This window comes from Ylistrum balloti, unplaced genomic scaffold (genome assembly GCF_031769215.1).
Source record: "Ylistrum balloti isolate Yb309-2 unplaced genomic scaffold, AGI_CSIRO_Ybal_v1 Utg369576, whole genome shotgun sequence".
NCBI classification, from domain to species: Eukaryota; Metazoa; Mollusca; class Bivalvia; order Pectinida; family Pectinidae; genus Ylistrum; species Ylistrum balloti.
Genome location: NW_026781869.1, coordinates 657,633 through 684,226, shown reverse-complemented (window position 1 = coordinate 684,226; position 26,594 = coordinate 657,633). Strand labels below are relative to the sequence as shown.

The 26,594-nt window shown below is 34.8% G+C and overlaps 1 protein-coding gene across 1 annotated transcript in view; it reads right to left on the bottom strand.

The window, feature by feature from the left end:
- LOC132565590 (uncharacterized) overlaps window positions 1-7,584 on the bottom strand; it is a 37,045-nt gene extending 29,461 nt beyond the window's left edge. The window contains exon 1 of the mRNA XM_060230239.1: window positions 7,417-7,584. Within this exon, the coding sequence (XP_060086222.1) occupies window positions 7,417-7,584 (168 nt within the window). The remainder of the gene's footprint in view (window positions 1-7,416) is intronic.
- Between the last annotated feature and the right edge of the window lie 19,010 nt (window positions 7,585-26,594).

Sequence of the window (26,594 nt, the reverse complement as noted above, 5' to 3'; positions counted from 1 at the left end):
GTATATGGTTTCTGTTTATAAGGTTTGGGGTATCAGGTTTCTGTGTATAAGGTTTGGTATATAAGGTTTGGTGTGTAAGGTTTCTGTGTATAAGGTTTCTGTGTATAAGGTTTGGTGTATAAGGTTTTGTGTGTAAGGTTTCTATGTATAAGGTTTGGTGTATAAGGTTTGGTGTATAAGGTTTCTGTGTATAAGGTTTCTGTGTATAAGGTTTCTGTGTAGAAGATTTCTGTGTATAAGGTTTGGGGTGTAAGGTTTGGGGTATCAGGTTTCTGTGTATAAGGTTTGGTGTATAAGGTTTGGTGTGTAAGGTTTCTGTGTATAAGGTTTCTGTGTAGAAGGTTTCTGTGTATAAGGTTTGGGGTATAAGGTTTGGGGTATCAGGTTTCTGTGTATAAGGTTTGGTGTATAAGGTTTCTGTGTATAAGGTTTCTGTGTATAAGGTTCCTGTGTATAAGGTTTGGTGTATAATATTTTGTGTGTAAGGTTTGGTGTATCAGGTTTCTGTGTATAAGGTTTCTGTGTATAATGTTTGGTGTATAAGGTTTGGTGTATAAGAGTTCTGTGTAGAAGGTTTCTGTGTATAAAATTTGGTGTATAAGATTTGGTATATAAGGTTTGGTGTTTAAGGTATCTGTGTATAAGGTATGGTGTATAAGGTTTGGTGTATAAGGTTTCTGTGTATAAGGTTTGGTGTATAAGGTTTGGTGTATGAGGTTTGGTGTATAAGGTTTCTGTGTATAAGGTTTGGTGTATAAGGTTTCTGTGTATAAGGTTTGGTGTATCAGGTTTCTGTGTATAAGGTTTCTGTGTATAAGGTTTGGTGTATAAGGTTTCTGTGTATAAGGTTTGGTGTATCAGGTTTCTGTGTATAAGGTTTCTGTGTATAAGGTTTGGTGTATAAGGTTTCTGTGTATAAGGTTTGGTGTATAAGGTTTCTGTGTATAAGGTTTCTGTGTATAAGGTTTGGTGTATAAGGTTTGGTGTATAAGGTTTCTGTGTATAAGGTTTGGTGTATAAGGTTGTGGTGTGTAAGTTTTGGGTGTGTATTAAGCTATAGTTACTCTAAAGTAAGACCGCCATTAAGAATCATACACTTAAACCCAAATAGGTAAAGCTAAAAAATGTTGGACAACAAAGACTCTCTCAAACACCAACTAGAGGAATTTAGAATCTTTCCTGGAGGCGGCTAAAATCCAAACAAATACCAATTGTACAGTAATTAATAGAATGGTCCACAAGAGAGATGAATACATCTGTCATGGCGACGATCGGACACCTGATTCGTATCAATCGCGGATTGTGCACTGGCTTTCTCTCTCATTAAAGACATTGTTGTAACTACGCCGCAATTCATCAAACAGCCAACTCTAAACAGATTTCGCCTTCGGATTTTCTGTGCCGGCATCCGCACCTTACACTAAGTCGGACAAATTATTTTTTGCGGCAAGCAGTCGGATGCTGTTTCTAGTATCAGATGTTCAGTGGGTAAGTAAAAGGCTTAACGAAGAAGAACACCTATTAGCAATTTGATTCCTTATTATCCGAGAAAAAGAAATAACAATACGGAGATACATCATGCGTGCTTTTCCAATACATTTCTATTTGGTTAATTCAGGTTTGTTAGAGCCCAGATATCTATTTCTTTGGGATTCACATTATTTTCTTGTCGATACTATACAAAGACGTTCTTCTATATCAAATAATCGCCTTTGGAGACTTAATCAATCAGCGAGCGAGTTCGGACGCAATGTTTCCTCTCCATATAATGTTCACAAAAACACCGTGATGTTTAATTTAGTTCTGATAGAATGTTATAATAGAACGAAACCTTACAATCGCGCGAGATAATACGATTTGTAATGATATTAACGCCTATGGATTCTGCAACAAACACAGTTTGATGAGCATAGGGCATTTTGTAAGACTTCATTTTGACTTGAAACAGACAGGACGGTACGGTGTTAGCTACGATGAATGTACTTTCTCACAATCCCCTTATCTTCTATTACTTTACACATTGGTTTCGTTGGCTTGTACAAATTGAACTTTCATCAACATTCTATATTCTCATTTTCTCCAATTTCCATTAAAGCGAAGTCGGTTGTATGGCCCAGTCTAATGAATTTGTTGTCTAATCCGCTTCGGAGTGGTGTAAAACCAGGATCATGTTTGAGGTAAAAACAATAATAGAATTTGAGAATGGGATTAAATCTGCAACATTCCTCTAGTTTAATTACGCAATTTTCATCCCCATCTTTTTTCTTTTTCTTTTCTTTTTTTTCACACATTCAACATCAAATATATTTCAAATGGGTACGTTTACCCAAGATCATCATTATAGAAAAAGTCTGGTATCAATATAAAAAAATTAGATTTATTCATAGACAAGGCCAGATCGTATGACGTCATGTCAACGATCATAAAGTCATTTACGTTGTGAGATATCTACATTTAAAAGACGATATATCAGGGGAGCGGGGTTGAAAAATACGCCGCCTCCAGAACAGGGTTAAAAAACGAAATTGATTTCACACAAATAACAACAGGTGTTCCGGTGAGGGTTCTTTACTACACGGTAATCACCACGACTTTCGTTGTCGGTTCAGACTAAGTCAACAACGAATTAAAACAAAGAAAAGATGGTAGTTATAATGTATCATTTCATATAAAGATAACTTGTCTTTATGACAACATTTGTATCATATGTATGATAGCAACAACGGAAAAGTATCTGAAATTCTATGAAAATCGTCCAGTATATGAACGAAGGATAGATATCATTATCAGCTTTGATAGTGAGTAATTATATCTGTCACAACTGACACTGATTCAGAGCTCTACCTTAATATGAATATTTTCGTCTAGACATATTCTTAGGATAATCGTCTCCGATTGACGAGTCCTAGAAGGATGAAACAGCTGTATGATGTAACATCACTGACAAATCCTAGAAGGATGAAACAGCTGTATGATGTAACATCACTGACAAATCCTAGAAGGACGAAACAGCTGTATGATGTAACATCACTGACAAATCCTAGAAGGACGAAACAGCTGTATGATGTAGCTTTACTGACAAGATCTAGAAGGACGAAACAGCTGTATGATGTAACATCACTTACGAGTCCTAGAAGGATGAAACAGCTGTATGATGTAACATCACTGACAAGTCCTAGAAGGACGAAACAGCTGTATGATGTAACATCACTGACAAGTCCTAGACGGACGAAACAGCTGTATGATGTAGCATCCCTGACGAGTCATAGAAAGACGATCAAGCTGTATGATGTAACATCACTTACGAGTCCTAGAAGGACGAAACAGCTGTATGATGTAACATCACTGACAAATCCTAGAAGGACGAAACAGCTGTATGATGTAGCTTTACTGACAAGATCTAGAAGGACGAAACAGCTGTATGATGTAACATCACTTACGAGTCCTAGAAGGACGAAACAGCTGTATGATGTATTACTGACGTGTCCTAGAAGGACGAAACAGCTGTATGATGTAGCTTTACTGACAAGATCTAGAAGGACGAAACAGCTGTATGATGTAACATCACTTACGAGTCCTAGAAGGACGAAACAGCTGTATGATGTATTACTGACGTGTCCTAGAAGGACGAAACAGCTGTATGATGTAGCATCACTGGTGAGTCCTAGAAGGACGAAACAGCCGTATGATATAGCATTACTGACGAGTCCTACAAAGACGAAACAGCTGTATGATGTAGCATCACTGGCGAGTCCTAGAAGGACGAAACAGCAGTGGTTGTAGCATCACTAACGAGACCTAGAAGGATGAAACAGCTGTATGATGTAGCATCACTGACGAGTCCTAGAAGGACAAAACAGCTGTATGACGTATTACTAACGAGTCCTAGAAGGATGAATCGGCTGTATGATGTAGCATCACTGATTAGTCCGAGAAGGACGAAACAGCTGTATGATGTATTATTGACGAGTCCTTCCCTTCCGATTTTCCTGGAATATTTAACCATATTCGTTAACATTTCCCAATCACAGATCACACAAGAAAATACATTGGATATAGATAATACTGGTCATCTGTATTTTGCTTTCTTGCTGTTTTATACTCTAAACTTATCTACGGGATGATATGGCTATGCTGGGTGTCTGTATAGAAGTGTAACCTTCCGTGTTTAACTTCTAGTATTTTGACCTGACTTCCGTCCATATTTGTGGTCAGAACTAACCAGTATTTTTTTCTGCGCTGTTGATATATATACTCGGTACTGATACTCATTTCTCATACAGTGTAGCGATTGTGATTAAATGTTTGAATAATAAGGTTTAGATTTTCTATGTTTATCATCGGAACTCTGTTGCCATGGTACTCTGTCTTATACACGTAGTTCCAATTGTCTTGTCCTAATGTCTTTAACTGACTGAGGTAAAGGTTGATATAGGTAGTAAATTTTAGTGTAGTTATTAGAAAATATAAAGTATTTTACATCTATGTCATTAATCAAACTATGGATGATTATGTATATTTTCATCTTCGGAAAAAAAGCTTAACTAATGAAACTTCAAAAATAAACTTATTTACGGTAAACTACAGACGTAATATTTTTTCCAATTTTCCAAGTTGCCAAAGAGTCGAGCAAATGTTGTTTTCTTTATTAATAGATTTATTTATGTAAATGAAACGTTATGATGCATCGATCGCGTTTCCAAGAATTACGTGAACGACATCTCGTGAAAGTTAACAGAAAATGACATAATTATGTAATAAAAATATTTGAAAAATCTCAGTCTACTAAATAAAATTAAAAGAAATTACATCAACGTTTACGTATTTGGGGAAAATCAATGAGTATTTATCTTATATTCAATGTACAAAAAGAAAAAAGAACAAATTCCAAATCTGGTACCCATACTTTAAGCTTTTGGTGCATACAACCAATTTTTGTATCTGTATTCGTGTCATGCTAGATTTCATTGCGGAGAATGTTTTGAAAAACTTCGTTTGTTGAAATATTTTCTAGCTGACTTGCATAATAATAGCTCTTAAGAAAGTCTAATGTTGTGACAAAAAGGGCGTGAAATAAGAATTAGTGTGTAAATTGATGACGTGTTAGCGGGATAAGAGAAAATGAAATCATGTCCTTAATTCAACACCATAAAACACTGCCACCAGGCAATTCATAGACTGACTAACAGCATTACAGATAATTTGTCGGTTTAACAATTTTAAATTGTTTCAAATTGAAATAAATGTTTGTGGGTTGGACTCTATGATTGCAAACCACCTAGAGGAAGTGTCGAATTAGCCTTAAATGATTGGCGTTCAGACGAGACACGGTAAAAACCAATAAGTGATAGTAAATCTAATTATCCCTATGTTTCTCATGTTAATTGTTTATTCCTTATTTGTATGCAAACGTTTAGAAGCCGGCTATGTTAACATTATCTATCAATTGAGAAAAATTTGCACCGGCATCAGTTCGAAGCTTTTGGTTCCTTAGTGGCGTCGACAATGATTGGCGGTGAGGCGTACCGCAAGGGCATACAGCCAGACCTAGGAAAAGCATAATGGAATTAGGTCCGCTTTCTACTTCCAGTAAACACATAATTGAAGGTTTTCAAGAAATTGCCATAATTAGATTGGAATAGTAGAAATGAAAGTCCAGAATTTCAATACTGAGTATTTCACACTAAATTAAAGATAATTTGTGGCAAAATCCTCCTCTAGTAACGAAAGGTTAATGACTTAATAGTATGTGTCAGCTAGGGGGTGTCCTCAAGTGTTCGCACAGTAAATCGTATTTGCATATTGTTTGTCGTCACAGAGAGGCGCCTTAGGGGTAACTGATGTTTCATATTTGTGTATTTTCCGGCGTTGAATGGTGATCGTAATTGCTATTTGGGGGGAATTATGTGTTACCTCTTTACTCATTTCTTACGTGAAAATATTGATCTATCTTCTGTTCAGGTCAACAAAAGTCTATTGACACTGCTTTTCTTGTATTTATCAAATGTGGTTTTGGAGATATCGAAGTTCTTGATATGATGGGCAAATGTTACTTTGAATTGTGTTTTATTTATACAGACGCCTCTCTGTGACTTTGATGTACGATAATATTCCACAGTCGTAATGGATACACCTGCCAATCATGAAAAAAAAGTATTACAACCGTTGCAAACATTATTTTCCTATTTGTGTGGTGCTCATATCAAAATAAAGTAGGACTAGAAGTATGCGTTTTTAATTAACCTGGTTCTCGTATAGAGAACGCGACATTACTTTGACATTAAAACAGCAGAAGATGCTTACATTCGAAAATATCAAAGTCTTGTTCTTTCTGAACTTTTCAAGTTGTATTGGTCCTTGTTTTCTTCAAGTAATGTTTTTTTTTTTATTTTGTTTTTTGCTTTTTTTTATTTCGCTTTTGTTGACAAGATTGCATTTGCTTGTTTTTTCCTTTTGGTGACTTTCACTTCTACGTGTTAAAAATGAATGACGATACATTTTTCGATCAATAATTTGCATTGCTTTGACGCGTTAAACAAAATAACAAGAAATATTGAAAAACAGATTGTGTTTATGAAACACTATGCACCCTGGTTGCATGGTTTCTTGTCTTAATTGCAATGTTTGTCTTCATGTTGGTTTCTCGTCTCCATCACAATGTTTTGTCTCCGTGTTGCTTTCCTGTCTCCATCACAATGTTTTGTCTCCGTGTTGGTTTCTTGTCTCCATCGCCAGGTTTTGTCTCTGTGTTGGTTTCTTGTCTCCATCACAATGTTTTGTCTCCGTGTTGGTTTCTTGTCTCCATCGCCAGGTTTTGTCTCCATGTTGGTTTCTTGTCTCCATCACAATGTTTTGTCTCCATGTTGGTTTCTTGTCTCCATCGCCAGGTTTTGTCTCCGTGTTGGTTTCTTGTCTCCATCGCCAGGTTTTGTCTCCATGTTGGTTTCTTGTCTCCATCACAATATTTTGTCTCCGAGATGATTTATTGTCTCCATCACAATGTTTTGTCTCCGTGCTGGTTTCTTGTCTCCATCGCTAGGTTTTGTCTCCGTGTTAGTTTCTTGTCTCCATCACAATGTTTTGTCTCCGTGTTAGTTTCTTGTCTTCATCACAATGTTTTGTCTCCGTGTTGGTTTCTTGTCTCCATCACAATGTTTTGTCTCCGTGTTGGTTTCTTGTCTCCATCGCCAGGTTTTGTCTCCATGTTGGTTTCTTGTCTCCATCACAATGTTTTGTCTCTGTGTTGGTTTCTTGTCTCCGTCGCCAGGTTTTGTCTCCGTGTTGGTTTCTTGTCTCCATCGCCAGGTTTTGTCTCCGTGTTGGTTTCTTGTCTCCATCGCCAGGTTTTGTCTCCATGTTGGTTTCTTGTCTCCATCACAATGTTTTGTCTCCGTGTTAGTTTCTTGTCTCCATCACAATGTTTTGTCTCCGTGTTGGTTTCTTGTCTCCATCACAATGTTTTGTCTCCGTGTTGGTTTCTTGTCTCCGTCGCCAGGTTTTGTCTCCGTGTTGGTTTCTTGTCTCCATCGCCAGGTTTTGTCTTCGTGTTGGTTTCTTGTCTCCATCGCCAGGTTTTGTCTCCATGTTGGTTTCTTGTCTCCATCACAATGTTTTGTCTCCGTGTTAGTTTCTTGTCTCCATCACAATGTTTTGTCTCCGTGTTGGTTTCTTGTCTCCATCACAATGTTTTGTCTCCGTGTTGGTTTCTTGTCTCCATCACAATGTTTTGTCTCTGTGTTGGTTTCTTGTCTCCGTCGCCAGGTTTTGTCTCCGTGTTGGTTTCTTGTCTCCATCGCCAGGTTTTGTCTCCGTGTTGGTTTCTTGTCTCCATCACAATGTTTTGTCTCCGTGTTGGTTTCTTGTCTCCATCGCCAGGTTTTGTCTCCGTGTTGGTTTCTTGTCTCCATCGCCAGGTTTTGTCTCTGTGTTGGTTTCCTGTCTTCATCACAATGTTTTGTCTCCGTGTTGGTTTCTTGTCTCCATCACAATGTTTTCTCTCCGTGTTGGTTTCTTGTCTCCATCGCCAGGTTTTGTCTCCGTGTTGGTTTCTTGTCTTCATCACAATGTTTTGTCTCCGTGTTGGTTTCTTGTCTTCATCACAATGTTTTGTCTCCGTGTTGCTTTCCTGTCTCCATCACAATGTTGTGTCTCCGTGTTGCTTTCCTGTCTCCATCACAATGTTTTGTCTCTGTGTTGGTTTCTTGTCTCCATCACAATGTGTTGTCTCTGTGTTGGTTTCCTGTCTCCATCACAATGTTTTGTCTCCGTGTTGGTTTCTTGTCTCCATCACAATGTTTTGTCTCCATGTTGGTTTATTTTTCGTGTCTTATTCCTTGCGTCATGCCTTCATCTTGACATTTATTCGCCATGTCGGTCTCTTGAATTGATCATGCCGTCCTGTCTTAATTTGTGCTATTTTTATTCCATAGATATTTGTATAGATCTCCATAGTGTTTACCAGTAGCTATATAAAGTAAATTGATCATGAGCTCCATACTAGTTTCTGAAAGGAAAGAGTCCATGGGTGAAAAAAATTGTTTATAAGCCACTTGAACTTTAATGAGAAGATCTTGTTATCATCAGGTTATTAGAATACAATCCGTTGTTTATGTTGTGGCTAAACAAAAAATTCTAGATGATTTTTATATCCTTTTATAATACAATTTGTACAGATGTATCGTTTTATTTTTGTTTTTTTGAGGTATCAATTTTACAATGGTGATGATTAATTCAGACCACAGACGTATAAATTTACAGAAGTACGAATGGTAAAATTCTAAATACAGATATGTTTTCTCCCCAGACACATAAAAATGATTTCATCATGACGCGAAACACCCGATCTTAGGACTTAAGATATTTAAACTCTGTTTACAAACAAAGAAAATGCAACAACTTTATCTGGGACTGTTTAAAGTCATGTCGGTGAAATGTTTCAAAAGGTAATATGTCATTTGTTAAGTAAGACGAAACCCTTCATCTGTTTCCCTTCCCGCCCCTAAAAACACCACCGAAAAGAGTATATGAGAACTTTATGATATTGGCACGAATAGGAGAAGAGAAACACGAACAAAAAGACCCGCAGGAATCTTTTGTAGTCAAGGTGAAAGGTGAAAATCCGATACATACAACAATACATTAACATGACTTGACTAGGTAGGGTACAATAGAGCGGATTTGTTAGAATTCATTAAAGTACAACAGAATGTGGTGTAATTTAACAAATATGCTTTTTACATGTAAGCGGTTCAGTGATACACTAAACGTTTTTCTTCAATGTATGCTGGTTTTCTTTGCTAGGTATTGCGCCCGTCTTAATTTTCCGATCCGGATTTTTTTACTTGGTCGCGCGTTACTGTATACGGGGGTAGGTAACATCTTGGAGAGTGTTTGTTTCCACATTCGAGCCTTTACCAGCAGTATCGCATAATAACGTACTCAGTCGTATAGATGTAAGACATGCAAGGTGCACATGGGTGCAACGTCTGTATGTGTCCATGGCGGTTCGCTAGAAATGATATCTGTACCTTAAGACTATTTGAAAATGCAAACTGAGGTAAAGTTAAACAAATTGAAAAACAGTGAAAACCAGGATGCAAAATTTCAATTTTCGTACTTCGTACCTATTCTGAGGTGACATCATGTTACTATTGGAATATTTATGTCCAGATGTCTTTGTCAATAAGAGATCAATATAAGATCATATTTTATTATGTATGAAATACATAGAAAGCGAAAGAGTATATATGCAGTTAAACTTCGTTATATTATTAACATTTCCCTGCCATGTTTTGGCGCTATAAAGGAATGAAGAATTAGGTTGGAAAAAGGTACTTTATGTATATCTATATTATATTTCATATCCGCCAGTAGGTCAGTTGTATGCCACCTTTAATATTTGAGACTGAATTATTACAGAGGTTTGATCTGGGTATAAACAAAAATGGCCGACTGTCGCTTTCGGTATCAATAGATGTTAGATTTAAGTTAGTGGCCTTCACAAACAACAAAAGTTACCTGAAGAAACATAAGAAAATAATGATAGAAAAAATGGATTGCCAAACACGTTATTTGCCACAAATGAGATGCCAAGATTGTCAATGACGTTTGCCTGCTACACGTTGATCTGACGATTCCCATATTTAGAATTTGTTTGGTTATTCTGTTCTCAAAATCACACGAAAATATTAATACTCTCGACATAATGAATATAATATTGAATCTTTTATTACTGAGATGATTTAAACCAGTCCAAAATATATGTCACGGGAAGGTATGACGTCACAAAATTATAGCGGAAAGACATGTGATGTTTTCAGTATGTCTTCAAATATGACTCTTGCTTGATCACAAAATTAAAATGTGGTCTAAATATTTTTCTATTGGAAGTTTGAGTACTTATATTATAGTACTCTAATCATTTCAACCCCTCATCGCGATTTGAAACAATTCTCTTGTTTATGGTTCTGTAGTTTAAGAATCATGTCTACGTGCTAACAATCAGCAGCGTGAAAGAAATGTCAGCAATATCGACAATTATGGCTATGACGTAATAACGATAAGGACTTTAACGAAACACACAAAAATGATATGATTCAGACAAAGATATTAAAGTAAGTTTTGAATTATTCAAATAAAAATGGTGAACAGAGAAGTAAAATATCAATATTTAAACTTGAGCCGCTAACAGACATTAAAATTGAATCGAATACAATATGGCTGATGGATATTCTGGAAAATGATCTGTTCTACACTAATGGTATCTGAACCTGCACCATAATATTCAATTAAATAAATGACCAATCTCGACAATATCTAAATCATTTGTATTTATGTATATCAACGATACATGAGAGGAAGTATGCTAATCTACAGACAAGGAACTAAATTCACAAAAAAATAAATCAGCGATTTAATTTAATCAATTGCATTTATTTTATACAAATGTAGTCTAAACAATACAAAGGAAATGGCAGTGAATATTTATAATATTAAATTTTATGATATTGTGCAAGATTTCCTGGAAACTGGGAACGGTTCACTTTTGTTTCATCGCATAATAATGTAAATATCTTTCAATAATGTATTTGTTTATCATATTATTTTACGTAAACAAATAATACACAGAACATCAACAAACTAAAACGAAAATTAAGTTTGATAAGCATTTAAGTTTATGAAGCGTAATGGAGTTCAATTTTTTTTATTGAAATTCACAGGTTAATGAGTCCGTATGTCTGTGCTATAAATAACTTTCAATTGAAACCCGCAGATCATTGAAACAGTTAAGTACCGTAGGTCAACTCGGCAAGAAAAACCATGCGATATCTTGATGGTCAGTTAATGTAATCATCTCCTGTATTATGGGGTGTCACTTTCATCTACATCTGTACCACATATTCATGCCACTATCTTCCTCTACTTCTGTACCACATAATCATGCCACTATCTTCCTCTACTTCTGTACCACATAGTCATGCCACTATCTTCCTCTACAACTGTATCATATTCTCATGCCACTATCTACCTCGACATCTACATCACATATTCATGCCACTATCTTCCTCTACATCTGTACCACATACTCATGCCACCATCTTCCTCTACAAATGTATCACATAATCATGCCACTATCTTCCTCTACAACTGTATCATATTCTCATGCCACTATCTACCTCGACATCTACATCACATACTCATGCCACCATCTTCCTCTACAAATGTACCACATATTCATGCCACTGTCTTCCTCTACATCTGTATCATATACTCATGCCACTATCTTCCTCTACAACTGTATCACATAATCATGCCACTATCTTCTTCTGCAAATGTACCTCATAGTCTTGCCACTATCCTCTTCTACATCTGTATCATATACTCATGCCACTATCTTCCTATGCATCTGTATCATATACTCATGCCACTATATTCCTCTACAACAGTATCATATAATCATGCCACTATCTTCCTCTACATCTGTACCACATACTCATACCAACATCTTCCTCTACATCTATATCACATAGTCATGCCACTATCTTCCTCTACAACTATACCACATACTTATGCCACTATCTTCTTTAACAAATGTACCACATAGTCATGCCACTATCTTCCTCTACATCACATATTTATGCCACTATCTTCCTCTACATCTGTACCACATACTCATGCCAACATCTTCCTCTACATCTATACCACATAGTCACGCCACTATCTTCCTCTACAACTATACCACATACTCATGCCACTATCTTCCTTAACAAATGTACCACATAGTCATGCCACTATCTTCCTCTACATCTACATCACATATTTATGCCACTATCTTCCTCTACAAATGTACCACATAGTCATGCCACTATCTTCCTCTACAAATGTACCACATAGTCATGCCACTATCTTCCTCTACATCTACATCACATATTTATGCCACTATCTTCCTCTACATCTGTACCACATAATCATGCCACTACCTTCCTGTACATCTATACCACATAGTCATGCCACTATCTCCCTCTACATCTGTACCACATAGTCATGCCACTATCTTCCTCTACATTTGTACCACATACTCATGCCACTATCTTCCTCTACATCTACATCACATATTCATGCCAATATCTTCCTCTACTTCTGTACCACATAGTCATGCCACTACCTTCCTCTACATCTATACCACATAGTCATGCCACTATCTTCCTCTACAACTGTATCATATACTTATGCCACTATCTTCCTCTACAACTGTACCACATACTCATGCCACCATCTTCCTCTACAACTATACCACATAATTATGCCACTTTCTTCCTCTACAACTGTACCACCGTCTTCATATTATCCTTAAACCATTCATTTTCTCCCTATACTTACCACTGCCTTTCCCCAAGACTAACCACTACATTTCCATACCGTAACCACTACATTTTACCCTACACTGAACCCCATTCCCATCCCTCCCATAAAATTACAACTACTCTTCCACTCCACCTAAGTACACCTTTCCCCTATACTCAAAACTACATCCCTCACGCACCCACTTTCCACAACATTTCCTGTACACTTACCACTACATTTTCACCTACACCTACCACTTCCTTTCCTCTTACAATTACCACTAAATTTCGATATTCCTTCGTTCAAAATCTAAAACGATTTTAATTATTTTCTATATGATACAGACAATGAAGAGAGCAAAAACAAATCTTTTGCTGAAATATTTCCAACTTGATTTCTTATTATTTTTTCTTTTTTGGTAAAGCCCCAGTCTATAATGAAAAAAACCATAGAGATTTAATGGAATAACTATTTTATTGCTAAGCGATAACAATGCTTTATCTCTGGGCGAGTATTATCTCCATCACAGAGCGACCTCTATCGGCCAATCCTAAATGGAAATGTATTCTTTACTAATCATTAGTCGGAAATAGATCATATCAGATATTGTTTTCCAGGTGACAGTTTTATTTTTGTCGAATATCTCTGACATGTATGACGCGGATTTATTGATTTTTGTAGATGTATGTCCTGAAACTAAATAATGCAATCCTGTGAAATTGATTATTACCTATTGTTACAGAGAGAGTATATTTTTCATTTTCTCGATAACGCATACGTAACAGATGTCACTATGTGAAATATTTTCAGAATTGGAAAAATTCTCCATCATTACACATTTACAATAGAGTTTCATAATGTAACTTTGTCCGTCATTGATTTCGGTGTCTGTTTCATTATGTTTGAATGACAGAAATTGAATGGACTCAGATACGTCATGCTTAGTCCCCAGGTGATGTCTGTTTCAAATTCAGGTAATTTACAAGGAAACACACACCTTGATACGTAAACAATACCTTTATACCCTCAGGGATACGTTGATAATACGTCCTGATAAGATCACGTGATCGAATTGAAAACGCATTTTGGTAAATTAGACATTACAGAAATACTGTAATAGATTTGTTAAATTCAACCCAAGTATATTTTTGTTCAAATATTTTTAACAGATTAGAGTATTTGAAGCGGAGCGAGTTTTTTGTTAAGCTAACAGCTCTTTCGGAATGTGCCTACCTACATATGTGATATCTATTTTAGTAGAATGTAAACAACAAAAAGTAAATGATACGCTTCCGGGTAAAGTGTAAAGTATTTTAGAGGTGAAAAGGGTTGCCATTTGTCCAACGCCTCTTTACTTAACCAATTTTAACATTCATTTTCTTTTTCACTCCGAGGGTGGCAGAAAAAAATAATGACCATGCCAACTTCGATCCACCTTCTATCATCCTAAACAATGCTACTCGCTACGGAATGTTTGTTATCTTTTGTTATCCTCAGAATGAAGTTTGTAGAGATATCCAATGCGTGTTTGAAACCCTCAGGTGGCATAACAACATCACAAATAATAGGTACAATTCAATTAAGTCTGGCCAGTAAAGCGATGATATCATTGACAATGTGTGGTGATACAGGGATTAATGGTCTGTATTTGGTTTACTATGTCCGAGAATAAAATTTGGGAACTCATTTATAAAACATAATATGAATTGATAATTCCGGTGATTTTCTTATGCAGAAATTTCTGATTTTTTTTTCAAAAAAAAATTTTTAAGATGAGACTTACGACAGACTCAGCCTTTTATGGTAGAAAGTCCAATGAGGATTGTTGGAGGAATAAGAACAGAAACCAGTGGGAGGGGTAGAAGCATAAGCTAGTGGAGAGGGTACATCTAGGGATCTGGGGTCAAGTGAGTGGTAGGGATGTTGAACAGTTTGAGGGAAAGGGATGTGAGGTAGTGTGAGAGGTATAAATCTTGGTTATAAAGAAGGTTAAGAATCTAGGTTAGTGAGAAGGTTAAGAATCTAGGTTAGTGAGAAGGTTAAGAATTTAGGTTAGTGAGAAGGGTAAGAAATTAGGTTAGTGAGAAGGTTAAGAATCTAGGTTTGTGAGACGGGTAAGAATCTAGGTTTGTGAGAAGCGTTAGAATCCGGATTCGTGAGAAGATTTAGAATCTGAGTTGGTGGAATAGCTAATAGGAAAAGCGGAAGGCTAAGGAGGTCGGGTAGTATTTTTTTAGGAATTTAGTTTTAAGGGAGATGAGGGGGCTACTGGTAGGGGTAGAGATACTAATTAGTTGAACTGGTAGGGATCAGGATTGTAAGAGGGGTAGGAATCTGGGATAGGGTGTTAGTGTTAGGAGAAGGGATAGTGGGAGGGATGTGGATCTGGAATATTATGAAAGTTAGGGATCTATTAAGTGAATGATGAAGATAAGAAGTTATAAGAAGGGGCAGGGATTAAGGTTTGTTGGAGGGATTAGGACCTAGTGGGGGTGGGGAGGGACAGGGGGAGGGGGAGGGGAGGGGCTAACTCTGAACTCTAGTTTAGTGAGAAGGGTAGGAATTTTGATAGTGGAAGAGGGTAGATGTTAGTGGGAAGGGACGGGATCTGTATCAGTGGAATATAACTAAATGTACAAGCTGAAGGGTTGTGATATTAGTGGGAGTGATATGGATGTACCAGCTAGTGGGATGGTGTTGGATATAGGTTAGCGGTTAAAATCTGATAGATGGGATGGGGGAAGTTGACAACATGGAGTGTTGTATGAGGGATTGAAAAAAATATGCAAATGGGAGGTGAAGAAGCGAGACTAATTTACTGGTACACTAATATGGGATGAATGTGTAATAAGATGTAATAAGTTCTGGTGATCTGTCCAGGTAAGCCGTTGTATATTTTACCGGATTACCTCCCCTTTGTCCTCTGACGGCAGTTCAGATGAGGAAAACTGGATTACGTGTAATACGACTTGATATATTAGATTTGAATTAATCATGATAACACTTTCTAAATGAACCATGACAAAATTCTACAAATAAAATATTGAAACAGGTTAAGGAAAACATAATTTTTATTATATACCTTAAAAGACATTTTCTACAACACCCATAAATTGTGTTTTTATGTTTATCTACCAACATACTTATTTGTAACACATGTACGTCATTTTCATAGACTACCATAAGGAACACAATAGTTAAAGCCACGAAAGCGCTAACAGAAAAAGAAAACATCGATGTATTGGTCAAGTGGTTTACCGGTCGAGAGTGGCTGAAGGGCTTGACCGTTGTCCGACTGAAGGACTTGGTTTAAACATTGATTATCCTGTATCCTTTTCATCCTTTGTCGAATGTAACACCCTCAATAATACCAGCACAATGGGCCCTCAAATGAAATGTACACAGTCACGTTGGCTGTATATGATAGCTTTTGTTGTTGGACACAAATTGGATTCTTATCTAGATCCTTGTAGGAATGTATTCACACACGGGTACCTGGTACCCAGTCTTCTTAAAAGGAAATGTCACTCTCTTTTGCTCTGTCTGTCATTTGAATAAAAACGATAAGAGATTTCTGAAAAGGAAACACAAAAGTGAGATCGTATCTCTTTTTGATGTGTTAAAATTGCTTTTGTGTAGATCTCATAAAATGTTCTCGATTTAATGGGTACAATAAATTTAAGATAGGCTATCATATGAAATTACTTGGAAATAAAACTCACCAAACATGTTTTTTTCTATAGTGTTAGAATAACAAATACCCAAGCGATGACAAATGGGGTTGTGAATAATATTTGTCATATAAAAAGTATGATAAGAATGCATGTTGAAAGTGTTCATTGATACAATAAAACATGCTAAATGAGATGAAAAAAAATAAGAAAGCAAACGAAACAACTATAAAATGAATTGATTTGTTTAAATGAACTTGAAGGTGAGAATGAGCAGCTCCGCATCTGGCACCGATCCTAAACATCCGGGCATGTTTTGTTTGTCAATTCCACGAATAGCCGAACTTTAAGTCCGCACTGTATATCATACTATTTATAAAGTGACGAATCTATTATTTCATGATTAATGCAAATTTCTCCAAAATCGAATTTAGATAAACCGAAACACCATTTAAATATTTATATTCATATTTTAGTGTACTGCGTATCTCGAAAATTTGACACTTATGAACATTTCAAGGTATATTTGAATATTTAAATTTTTCTTTCTTTCCGTAGCTGAGAGAAATTGTCTTGGTTCGTTAATTAGCATGAATGCAGAACACAAAAGATTCTGTTATTTCTACCATGTTTTATTTTGATTTTCAAATAACACATTTCTTTCGTTTTATTTAATACAAGTAGACAAATTATCTTAACATGGGTAAATTGTCGAAAACTAGTCACTTTATATCTATTATATAAATGAAAAGGACACATACCTCACTTTGATGTTACCTACCTAAATATCTTGGGTTGGTCTTAATATTTAGAAGCATCTAAGTTACATTATCACAGAAAATATGTATCTCACTCCAGCATAACGCTGGTTGAATTAGTATCAATCACAGTTGCTTATTTGAAGTCATTCATCGCTATTTGACGAATGCATTAGATTGACAAAAATAACATTTGTATCTCGGTAAAAATAGAAAAATGTGACAAGAAATAACGATACATACCTTTAAATATATCATCTGGCATTTTAGTGAGATATCACTGTAGAGAATGTGACATGGCATTTCATTGGAAAAATATTTTTAGAAATCTGTTACGTGATATTGCAGTGAGATAACACTGCAAATCATGTTACGTGATATTTAGTGAGATAAATATAACACTCTAAGATATATCACTTGATGTTTCAATAAGAAATGTTGAAATTTGTCAATTGTTATTTCATAAAGATATGCTCTAATCTCTACCACATAATATTTTTTTTCTTTAAAATAAATAAATAAAACAGATAAATAAAAAAGGATATCACGCGACTTATGTCACAGAGGCAAAACTGCAAACTCTGCCATGTAGATGACCTATAGACAAGAGTAAAATGTAACTTTCGTCAATCACTAGAATGTCCAATATTCAACTAAAATTAATGGCCTTTGATAATTGTAACTATCAAAAGTGGGAAACATTACATGGCATAACGTTTGCTTATGGAAACAAGGGATGTTGACTTCTACGGAAAACAAACCCCAGCGTCCGGCCATCTATGTGCACTCCCGTAGAGAAGAAGTGTGTTTTCTACAGGAACACAAATATTGACCAGTGGGACGTGAACACATCCTGTAAATGGAGACCGATAAAACGACGACTGTTCGACGAAATGTATTATCCAATATCTATAATTCAATGAAAACGTCTCTATGTCTCGTTTAAAACAAACAGATAATGATATTTCTTGCAGTGATATTTTGTGAAAACCCGCCATATTAGCGGTCTCTGTAGAATTATCCTGTGACTTATCAATTTATTTATTTAGAGATCTGGACGTTGACCAGAAGTGGGATATTTAAACATGATTATATGTTGTTACAAATATCTACTAAATGTGACCAATTACAAAAAGCAATACTAGTTATATATTGTATTAATCCGTTATGTTACAAATGACATATTAAAGACGTCAATTTGTACAATTCATTGACTGTTTCATGTTGTAGTGCACATACTAGAAAAACTGTTCAATTATATCACAAAGTATAGATCATCAACTTGAATTTCTGGAAGCGATTCTTCTTTTCAAATTGCCACATTTAAATATTTTACAAATAACAAAAATATCTTAAGCTATGAAGATCAAATATTAATTCACATGGTAAAAAGCTGCTAAAATTTTAAAAATGTTGAAAATGAATTAGAATATCTAAGAATTAAACATTTGTCAGTTCAGCATCATAAAATGAAAATATCGCTTTCAAAAACATATCAATATACAAAATGAATATTTAAACAAAAAAAGAGATGTTTGAAGTGATTGAAACGAATATTTGAATTGTGATGTTCTAACGACGGTGTGATGTAAGGTAGATAATCTAAGTAATGATAAATAGTTCTGATAAATCCTATAAAAATCCCACATTTAGCGTATCTAAAGTACCATTGTATTTGAAATCCAAGAACACGTGTCATTATTAATTTTGTATGCAGTATATTTACATATAGGAACCTCGAACACGTATGAAATTACAACCAAGAGATTAGCGTAGAAAAAAAACGAGCAATTATTTAAATGTCAAAGTACCTGTTCGTCGTTATCTTACAGCAATGAGGCATGGCGTCCAAATGATGAAGATCGGTAAAGAGATATCGGCAGATCAATTCAAACCGGTGACAGGTGTTGTCGTTCTCTGATTCAATATTTTGCCAACGTGTTGGTTATGAATTCTATCATCAAAGGAAATTATCAGAGAAATAATGTTGATTTCAGTTCCTTATTAGAGAAATATACATGTGGTTTTCTGTTCATTATTAGAGAAACAATGTTGATTTCAAATCATTATTAGTGATATATACATGTGGATTGCAGTTTATTATTAGAGAAATATACATGCTGATCTCAGTTCATTATTAGTGAAATATACATGCTGATCTCAGTTCATTAGTAGAGACATAATGTGGATTTTAGGTCATTATTAGGGAAATATACATGTTGACTTCAGTCCACTATCAGAACGACACAAGTATAATTTAGTTTATAGTAAGTATATTTTTGTTTGTGATTATAAAAAACACGCACAGATTTTTTTTTTCCAATTTTCAGAGTGCTAAAATTTATTCTCAGTTTATTATTAGAGAAATACATGCGACATTTACTTAATTATCACAAGGACAAGAAAATGTTATAATCATAGAAACACAAACAAAGTTGTTTGATTATAAGATAATAAAACGTAGATTCAGCTCAATATCAGAGACAGGTTGATTTTAGGTCCTTTTTGAACGTCAAAGTATATTTTAGTTTATAATTATACAAAACACACCCAGACTTTTTTTTCTAATTATCAGAAAACTTAACGTAAATTTCATTTCATTATTTGAAAGACAAAAGTATCTTTCAGTTTATTTAAGTTAATTATAAGAGAACTAAACTAAGATTTTTGTTCATTATTAGAGAAATACACATGGTTGTCAGATCATTAAAAGTCAGGCTCAATAATATCTTAGTTAATGAATAGAATTTTAGTTAATCTTCATAATGATATGTAGATTATAGTGGGTTATTAGAGAAAACAAGTATATTTCGATAGAATATTGGTCTACATAACCTCAAAGGGAAGGACTGTGGTATGTGGTTTGGGACTTCCATTCCGTGACGGGCCTCCAGTGTATTGTTCAGTGAGGTCTTTAACTACTGGAAGGAAACCCCGCTCAAAAATTATCCTGGCTTTTCACGGGATTTAAACCCAGCAAACGTAAAGACACAGCTAAAATAGCAACCACTTATCACTTCAGTTGATGATGCACAAACTGACATTTTAAACAAAAGGTGTTATTTCACAACGCAAGACTCAGCAATAATTTTTAAAATCCTTGTTGAACAACTTGTACTTAAAAATCAATTTTCAGGTTTTATTTTATATCACTGCGCCCTGATGGGTTAGGAAACATGGCTAAACTACGGGAGCAAACAGAAGGCGGTGTCTGTTGCAGACATTAGAGAACATATAATAATCAGATGGACTGTCTCTGACGTTTTAAAACATTATAATATCTATATTACTGTAATCAAATCTTTGGAACTGGCTTATGACTTAAGTTTATATTTCACAAAAAGCAGACAATACAAAAAGAACGAATGATGAAATGAATTAAATCATTTAAAATATAAAACAAAGAACAAATGCAAAATCCAAATAATCTTTTTTAATTTTTAAAATCTCACCACTCCAAAACTTTGTGTGATATGAGGATACTTTAGAACAAGGCATGAACTTTATATTATAGTCAGGTCTGTATCATTTCTCCACAGTAGATATAAGTTTTCCTGAAGATCAACCCTCGCGACATCCTTGATTAGAACATACCACTTTGGTATACATCATAATGCTCATGGCAAATCGAAATTAATTTTCCTTAAATTTAATAGTAGAACATTACAAATTATAACTAAAATTATATTATTTTAAGGTAATAAATTGCTAATGGATTAAAGAATATTAAATGAAGAAAATAATATAATGGCACAGTTGTGTAAACTGATGTTAAATCGGAGCATGAAGCTTTCTACACGACGAGATTTGTGATCCATTCGCCCAAAGCTTTCACATCAATTACAAAATTATCCGCCTATGTATAGAATCATCACAGCCTGGACTTGCTAATGTTCTATAAGCTGTCTTTTGATGTTTTGTTTCACATTTTCTAGAGTCAACAATAGCTAGCTCGATCAGGGAGTTGTCCCCGGCATCGAACAATACATAAGAGACACTGGAAGAATAATACACAGAAATGAACGCCATTGTTTACGTTGTCGTTATTATAGAATACAATAATGATCTTGGTAGTGTATATTGTGCCATATTGTCCATCATTGTGCCCTAAGTTTGCTCCTGTAATGAACGCTCCATGCCCGTCATTCATTACGCTGTGGTATTATTGTGACTGAGAAATTAGATATTATATAGTGTATTCAATATGTTCACAACAGACTTGATTGGAATACAGTGCTGCAGACTAAAGGTCTAAAAGACCTTGTCACTGGAAGGTGTTCACTAACTTCCCTGATACGTCCACGAACACTAGATATTCTATTGTCCCCGAGTTTCCCCGCAACATTCATCTATTGTGAAGCTATGATGGAAATGTCAGGGAAAGAAATGGCGCTATTGTTAACCATCCTGTATAAAGAGTGTAATAACATACATCACAGACGGACATCCGACACACACACGGTCTAATTTCTATTCAAAAGTATTGTGTAGAGGCATTGCTTATTTCAGTTATATTTTCGTCTTTGAAATCTACAGCCGAAGGTAGATCTAATATGTGCAACACTTTATTAACGACCCGAGAAGCTGTCGTTCGATTTTTCTTTTTTTTTTTTTTGTATTTAATTATTTTATTAACGTTTGCGCTTTTGTCACAAGATGTTAACCCACGTTAAAACAATTGTAAAATTAAGAGCCTTTAGGAATACATTGTGACGTAAAGGCCCTACCATGCAATTGTAGCTATATCATGCCGTCTTTTATTCAAATGCCACTTGAGAAAAATGAGTTAGAATACAGCATTGTAATGTGAGAAAAAAACAACATAATACTTAATAATATTATCTCTACAATTCAACACAAAACCTGAAAGTTTTGTGCCAAGATTTAAGTGTTGGAAAACTTACCTTATATTAATCGATGTCATAATCGATCAAATAAAATCGATACCATAATCAATCCAATAATATCGATACATGTCAAATTTAATCGATATTATAACAGATTTTACACAATCAATACTATAATCAATCACCCACAATCGATTATATTTGAATATTTTAGTAGATTAAATTCATTTTATTTGAGATTTTATAAAATTTGTGTCGAAATTTTTATTTTTGTTCACCTCAAAATAAGATAATTTTTTATACAACTAAAAAGAGTTCCTTTTTGAAAGGCTTAAAAGTAAAAATGTGGACCAACAAATCAAACGAAGACAGCCTGTTTGTTGCGCTGTTTTTAATTCATGACGTAACGTCATTATCCATATAATAGCGTCACAGTCAATTTCTGTCCGGGATAGCCGATAGCGCACGCCTAAGGCATATTCCAATGGTGGCAAATATACAAAAATATGACATGGGCAAATTCACTGGGAAACAGGCAGATTATGTGATAAATCTATATATACATAATAAATTGTCTGCACACATTTTCGGAGATGACGAAGTTATTATACAAACCATCATATTCGCTTTTCATTCACCTCAGTCACTTGCAGTCTTCAGAATACATTAATGAAATATTGTACTTTTTACCTGTAAAAAGATGACGTCAATCCCTTAAATATAATTTATTCAAACTGAACAAAAAATACGGAACCCGATCAGAGTATAAATCATCCATTTTTATTGAAGTAACAAAGTTCTTTACAGCTGCTCGAAAGGCCACTGAAAGGAGCAAGTATTTTGAATCACAAATTTAACAAAAGATATCCATTTACTATTATATAAAGTTTTATAAAGATATACATGAATGAATATAATTATATGAAATGCTTTGAAATATGAGGAAAATTTAAAATTGTAATTCCATTTTACGGATGAAGTAAAATATGGCGTTTATATGTGTTTAATTAGGGACCTCGCATTAGAGAAACTTCCTATCTCTTCGTAAAATCTTTTTTGCAATGTAACGTTGGTGAGAGAGATAAACGTGTGAAGTTAAAAGGAATGGTTTGGGAATGAACAAGTATATCGTGATGTGAAAAAAATTAAAATTGGTATGTTAAGCTCTATTAAAACACCACTTAATGTTTTATAGATATTCTGTCTAAAGCGACAAAGATATATTTTATTGATATCATTTCTAAAGGAAAAATAGATATAGAAGTCTTGTTACAACAGCATGTACCATGATAACTGAATTAACATTATGAGAACTCCGCTGTAGCGCTCACAAACAACATTATTACTAATAACAGGTACGCGATATCATATTAACGACATCCGCGTTTGTATCAAGCTTAACACACACTACATTAAATCTCAAATAAACGATATTTTAAGCATTATTGAGGATGAAAACCTTTATTTCACAGGAGTCAAAGTTGTCTTAACAAAATTTCATAAGATATGTATTCTATGTTCAGTACTGTTTGAGAAAAAAGTTGTTTCTAATTGTCTAAGATTGAAAACATTAAGCTAACCAGTCTGGTATTTTTATTTAAGTACAATCCTTTCAGAATGTATTCTGAAGACTGAAAGGATTTTTTCACACTTTTATATGTTTTAATTCTTAAAAATGAAAGAGAATAGGGATGGCTTGGGAGATAACTTTATATACGAATATCATTCTGGATTTCTATATTTGTTTAGATCAATCAAGAATACAAATCGCTACAAATCGGGTCACGCATGCATGACCAGGTGTGATTTATCCACAAGAATTCTCACATTTTGTCGAATGAACGAAACAAGCATCAATCAAATCAAATGTGGTTATGAACTAGAGTCACAGAAACTGACACATGCACTTTCAACTGTTAATATACGTTTCCAGATATGATTTTACCCGGTGGCACACTAGATTCAGCACTATAGACCCCTAGAATTACGGACGCGTCCTAGGTGATTTTAAAATATGCATAACTCTAAAACAGTGTTGAAAGGTCCTTTTCATCTTCATCTCTTTTGTATGTTCTATCTAGTTCCAATTTGTGACAGTACCATACAAATATAATGTTCAAGAACACACATGCATATATACTTTATTTAGAAGACCAGGAAACATGTCAATTAATGATAAAGTGTTTTAAAACGACCACGAAAATATACCAACAAGTTAACAGAGTAGCGATTACAAATATAGAACAACAGAAAGTACAATGATAATAAGGCCCGGTGTTCCGGGAGGGTAAACGTATTCTGCTTCAGTGACGACATCCTCAATGTAAATCACGTTTTCAAATGAAACAAGACAAATAGCTACGAGGTTTATTAACGCACATCAAACACATCATGCTTCATATCGCACAAAGATATAGAACACATTTCTGAAAGAGAACATTATAACGACCGTATAACTTCCTCATAATATTTAACAACCATGTGTTGAGAATTTGTCAGTGGTCGACATCTAGGACGAAAATCGTGATGTTGGGAACAGGATCTAGGATATTAAATCAACTTAATCGTAATAACAATTCTTATATTTAATATTTATTCAAAGCATGAGCGTTATACTTGTACCCTCAGAAAAACAGCCAATTGAAGCATCAATGATTTAGAATTGATTGATTAACTATTGCTAATGTTTGTTATCGCAGACCGGAATCATAGAGACAGGTAAAGACTTATCTTTAATATTTATTCATGTGGTTATCTAGTATTGAACATAGTCAATATATCTATTTCCATCATGAAATAATTATTTTCCGATTAATAAACATGTAATTACATCATACTCTTCAGCGCTCAAGTCTTATGTTAGGCTAATTCATCTTAATATTAACAGAACATATGCTGATGTTTTCTCATCCTTAGTCTCTTCAATTAACATTCAAATATACATATCTATTATCGGGGCTAGGATATAGGTATTGATTTACATAACTTATTTATATCTTTTAATAATATTTGTAATTTACAATATTAAATTCTTGTAATGGTTTTCTTGCTTCCTTTCTTTGCTTGCTTTCCTTTGTGAGGGTATCGCATATTCTAGCTTTTGGTTTTGTGTAATCAGACGAAAAACTTCAGGTATAAGCGTTACACAGGTTTACTCGGTAAATTTTGCATGCTCAGTGAGAACATGCTAACATATTTGTAATCTTTGAGAACCATACGCTGTATCACACGACAGATACATATTCAAATGCTACCGTACACCGCTGAATGAATTACACTCGACCAAGTCATGAAATATATTCCATTCGAAAAAGGTAATAGATTTCATAGATACGCAAACTTGTATAAGGACAACGAAGATCAAAGGAAAACACAGTTGAAATTGATATTGTGTATTGTGGATAATGTTTTCAGATCTTTCAGCTTGTTTTTGTGTTTTAGCAATTAAGCATGTTTATTTTTTCAACCTTTTAGAATATAATCCTTGTATATCTTACATGATCGTACAACATGTGACCTTTACACATGTTTATTGAAAGGAACCCTAATAATTTTGTGTCACTTTACAACAAATTGTCGTATCCCTTTCTCCCATGGTGAAAACAAGACTATACCTCAGTGAGATTTCTTAAGTATTTCCTTAAGAGCTTGATGACAAACATTGTGGAAATACATATTATATGTGTGAATAAAGTATTAAAATGCTATTGTGATTTTTTTCTTAACATCACAACATTCACTCGTGGAATTTTTATATTGAAATTGACAGGGTTTCGATATCCAAGTTTATTTCACGTAAAAAGCCGATGTTTAATTCAGCGGAAATCTCTATAAATATCGTTTGACTTCCACCTGTGTCCGAAATTGCATTTCATTGTCAGTCTTTGTTCCCTGTCATCCCCGGGCTGTTGTTATAGAACAAACGTGATGGTAGATCAACGAGAGAATTTACAATAGAAAACCACATTTAATACTCCTACACAAAAGCGTTCGCTACTAAGTACCTTTTGGCTTGGATCGGACAATAGACACCATAACACCATGAATGTAGGCTTAACAAAGGTGCTAAAATCTATGATAATTTCATTGCTCGATGAATAGACAATCTTTCAAGTTTAATTCACATTGTTATTGAAGGTTAACAATCCTCCCTACAATAACAGGTTGTCTTTCTATAAAAGCTCTACTCGGTGTCTATAGTTTGGTGTAGAGAGCGACAAGTGCGTGGTACCGTCTATACCGCCTTAGTGAGTCTGTTGGTGTGTTATTTAACAGAGCTGAATTGGATCGTGTAACAGAAATATTATCGGGTAGCGCAGATGGGCAGCGTTTAGAGTATCACTGTAGCGTATCGTAGCGAAAAGTGTGTCCCTTTAACATACGGACACAAAAAGGTAATCTTACGTTTTTTTTAATAAAAAAGAAAACTTTTTTTGCAGTAAAGCACACCTTGTATGAGTTAATAAACTATTTTA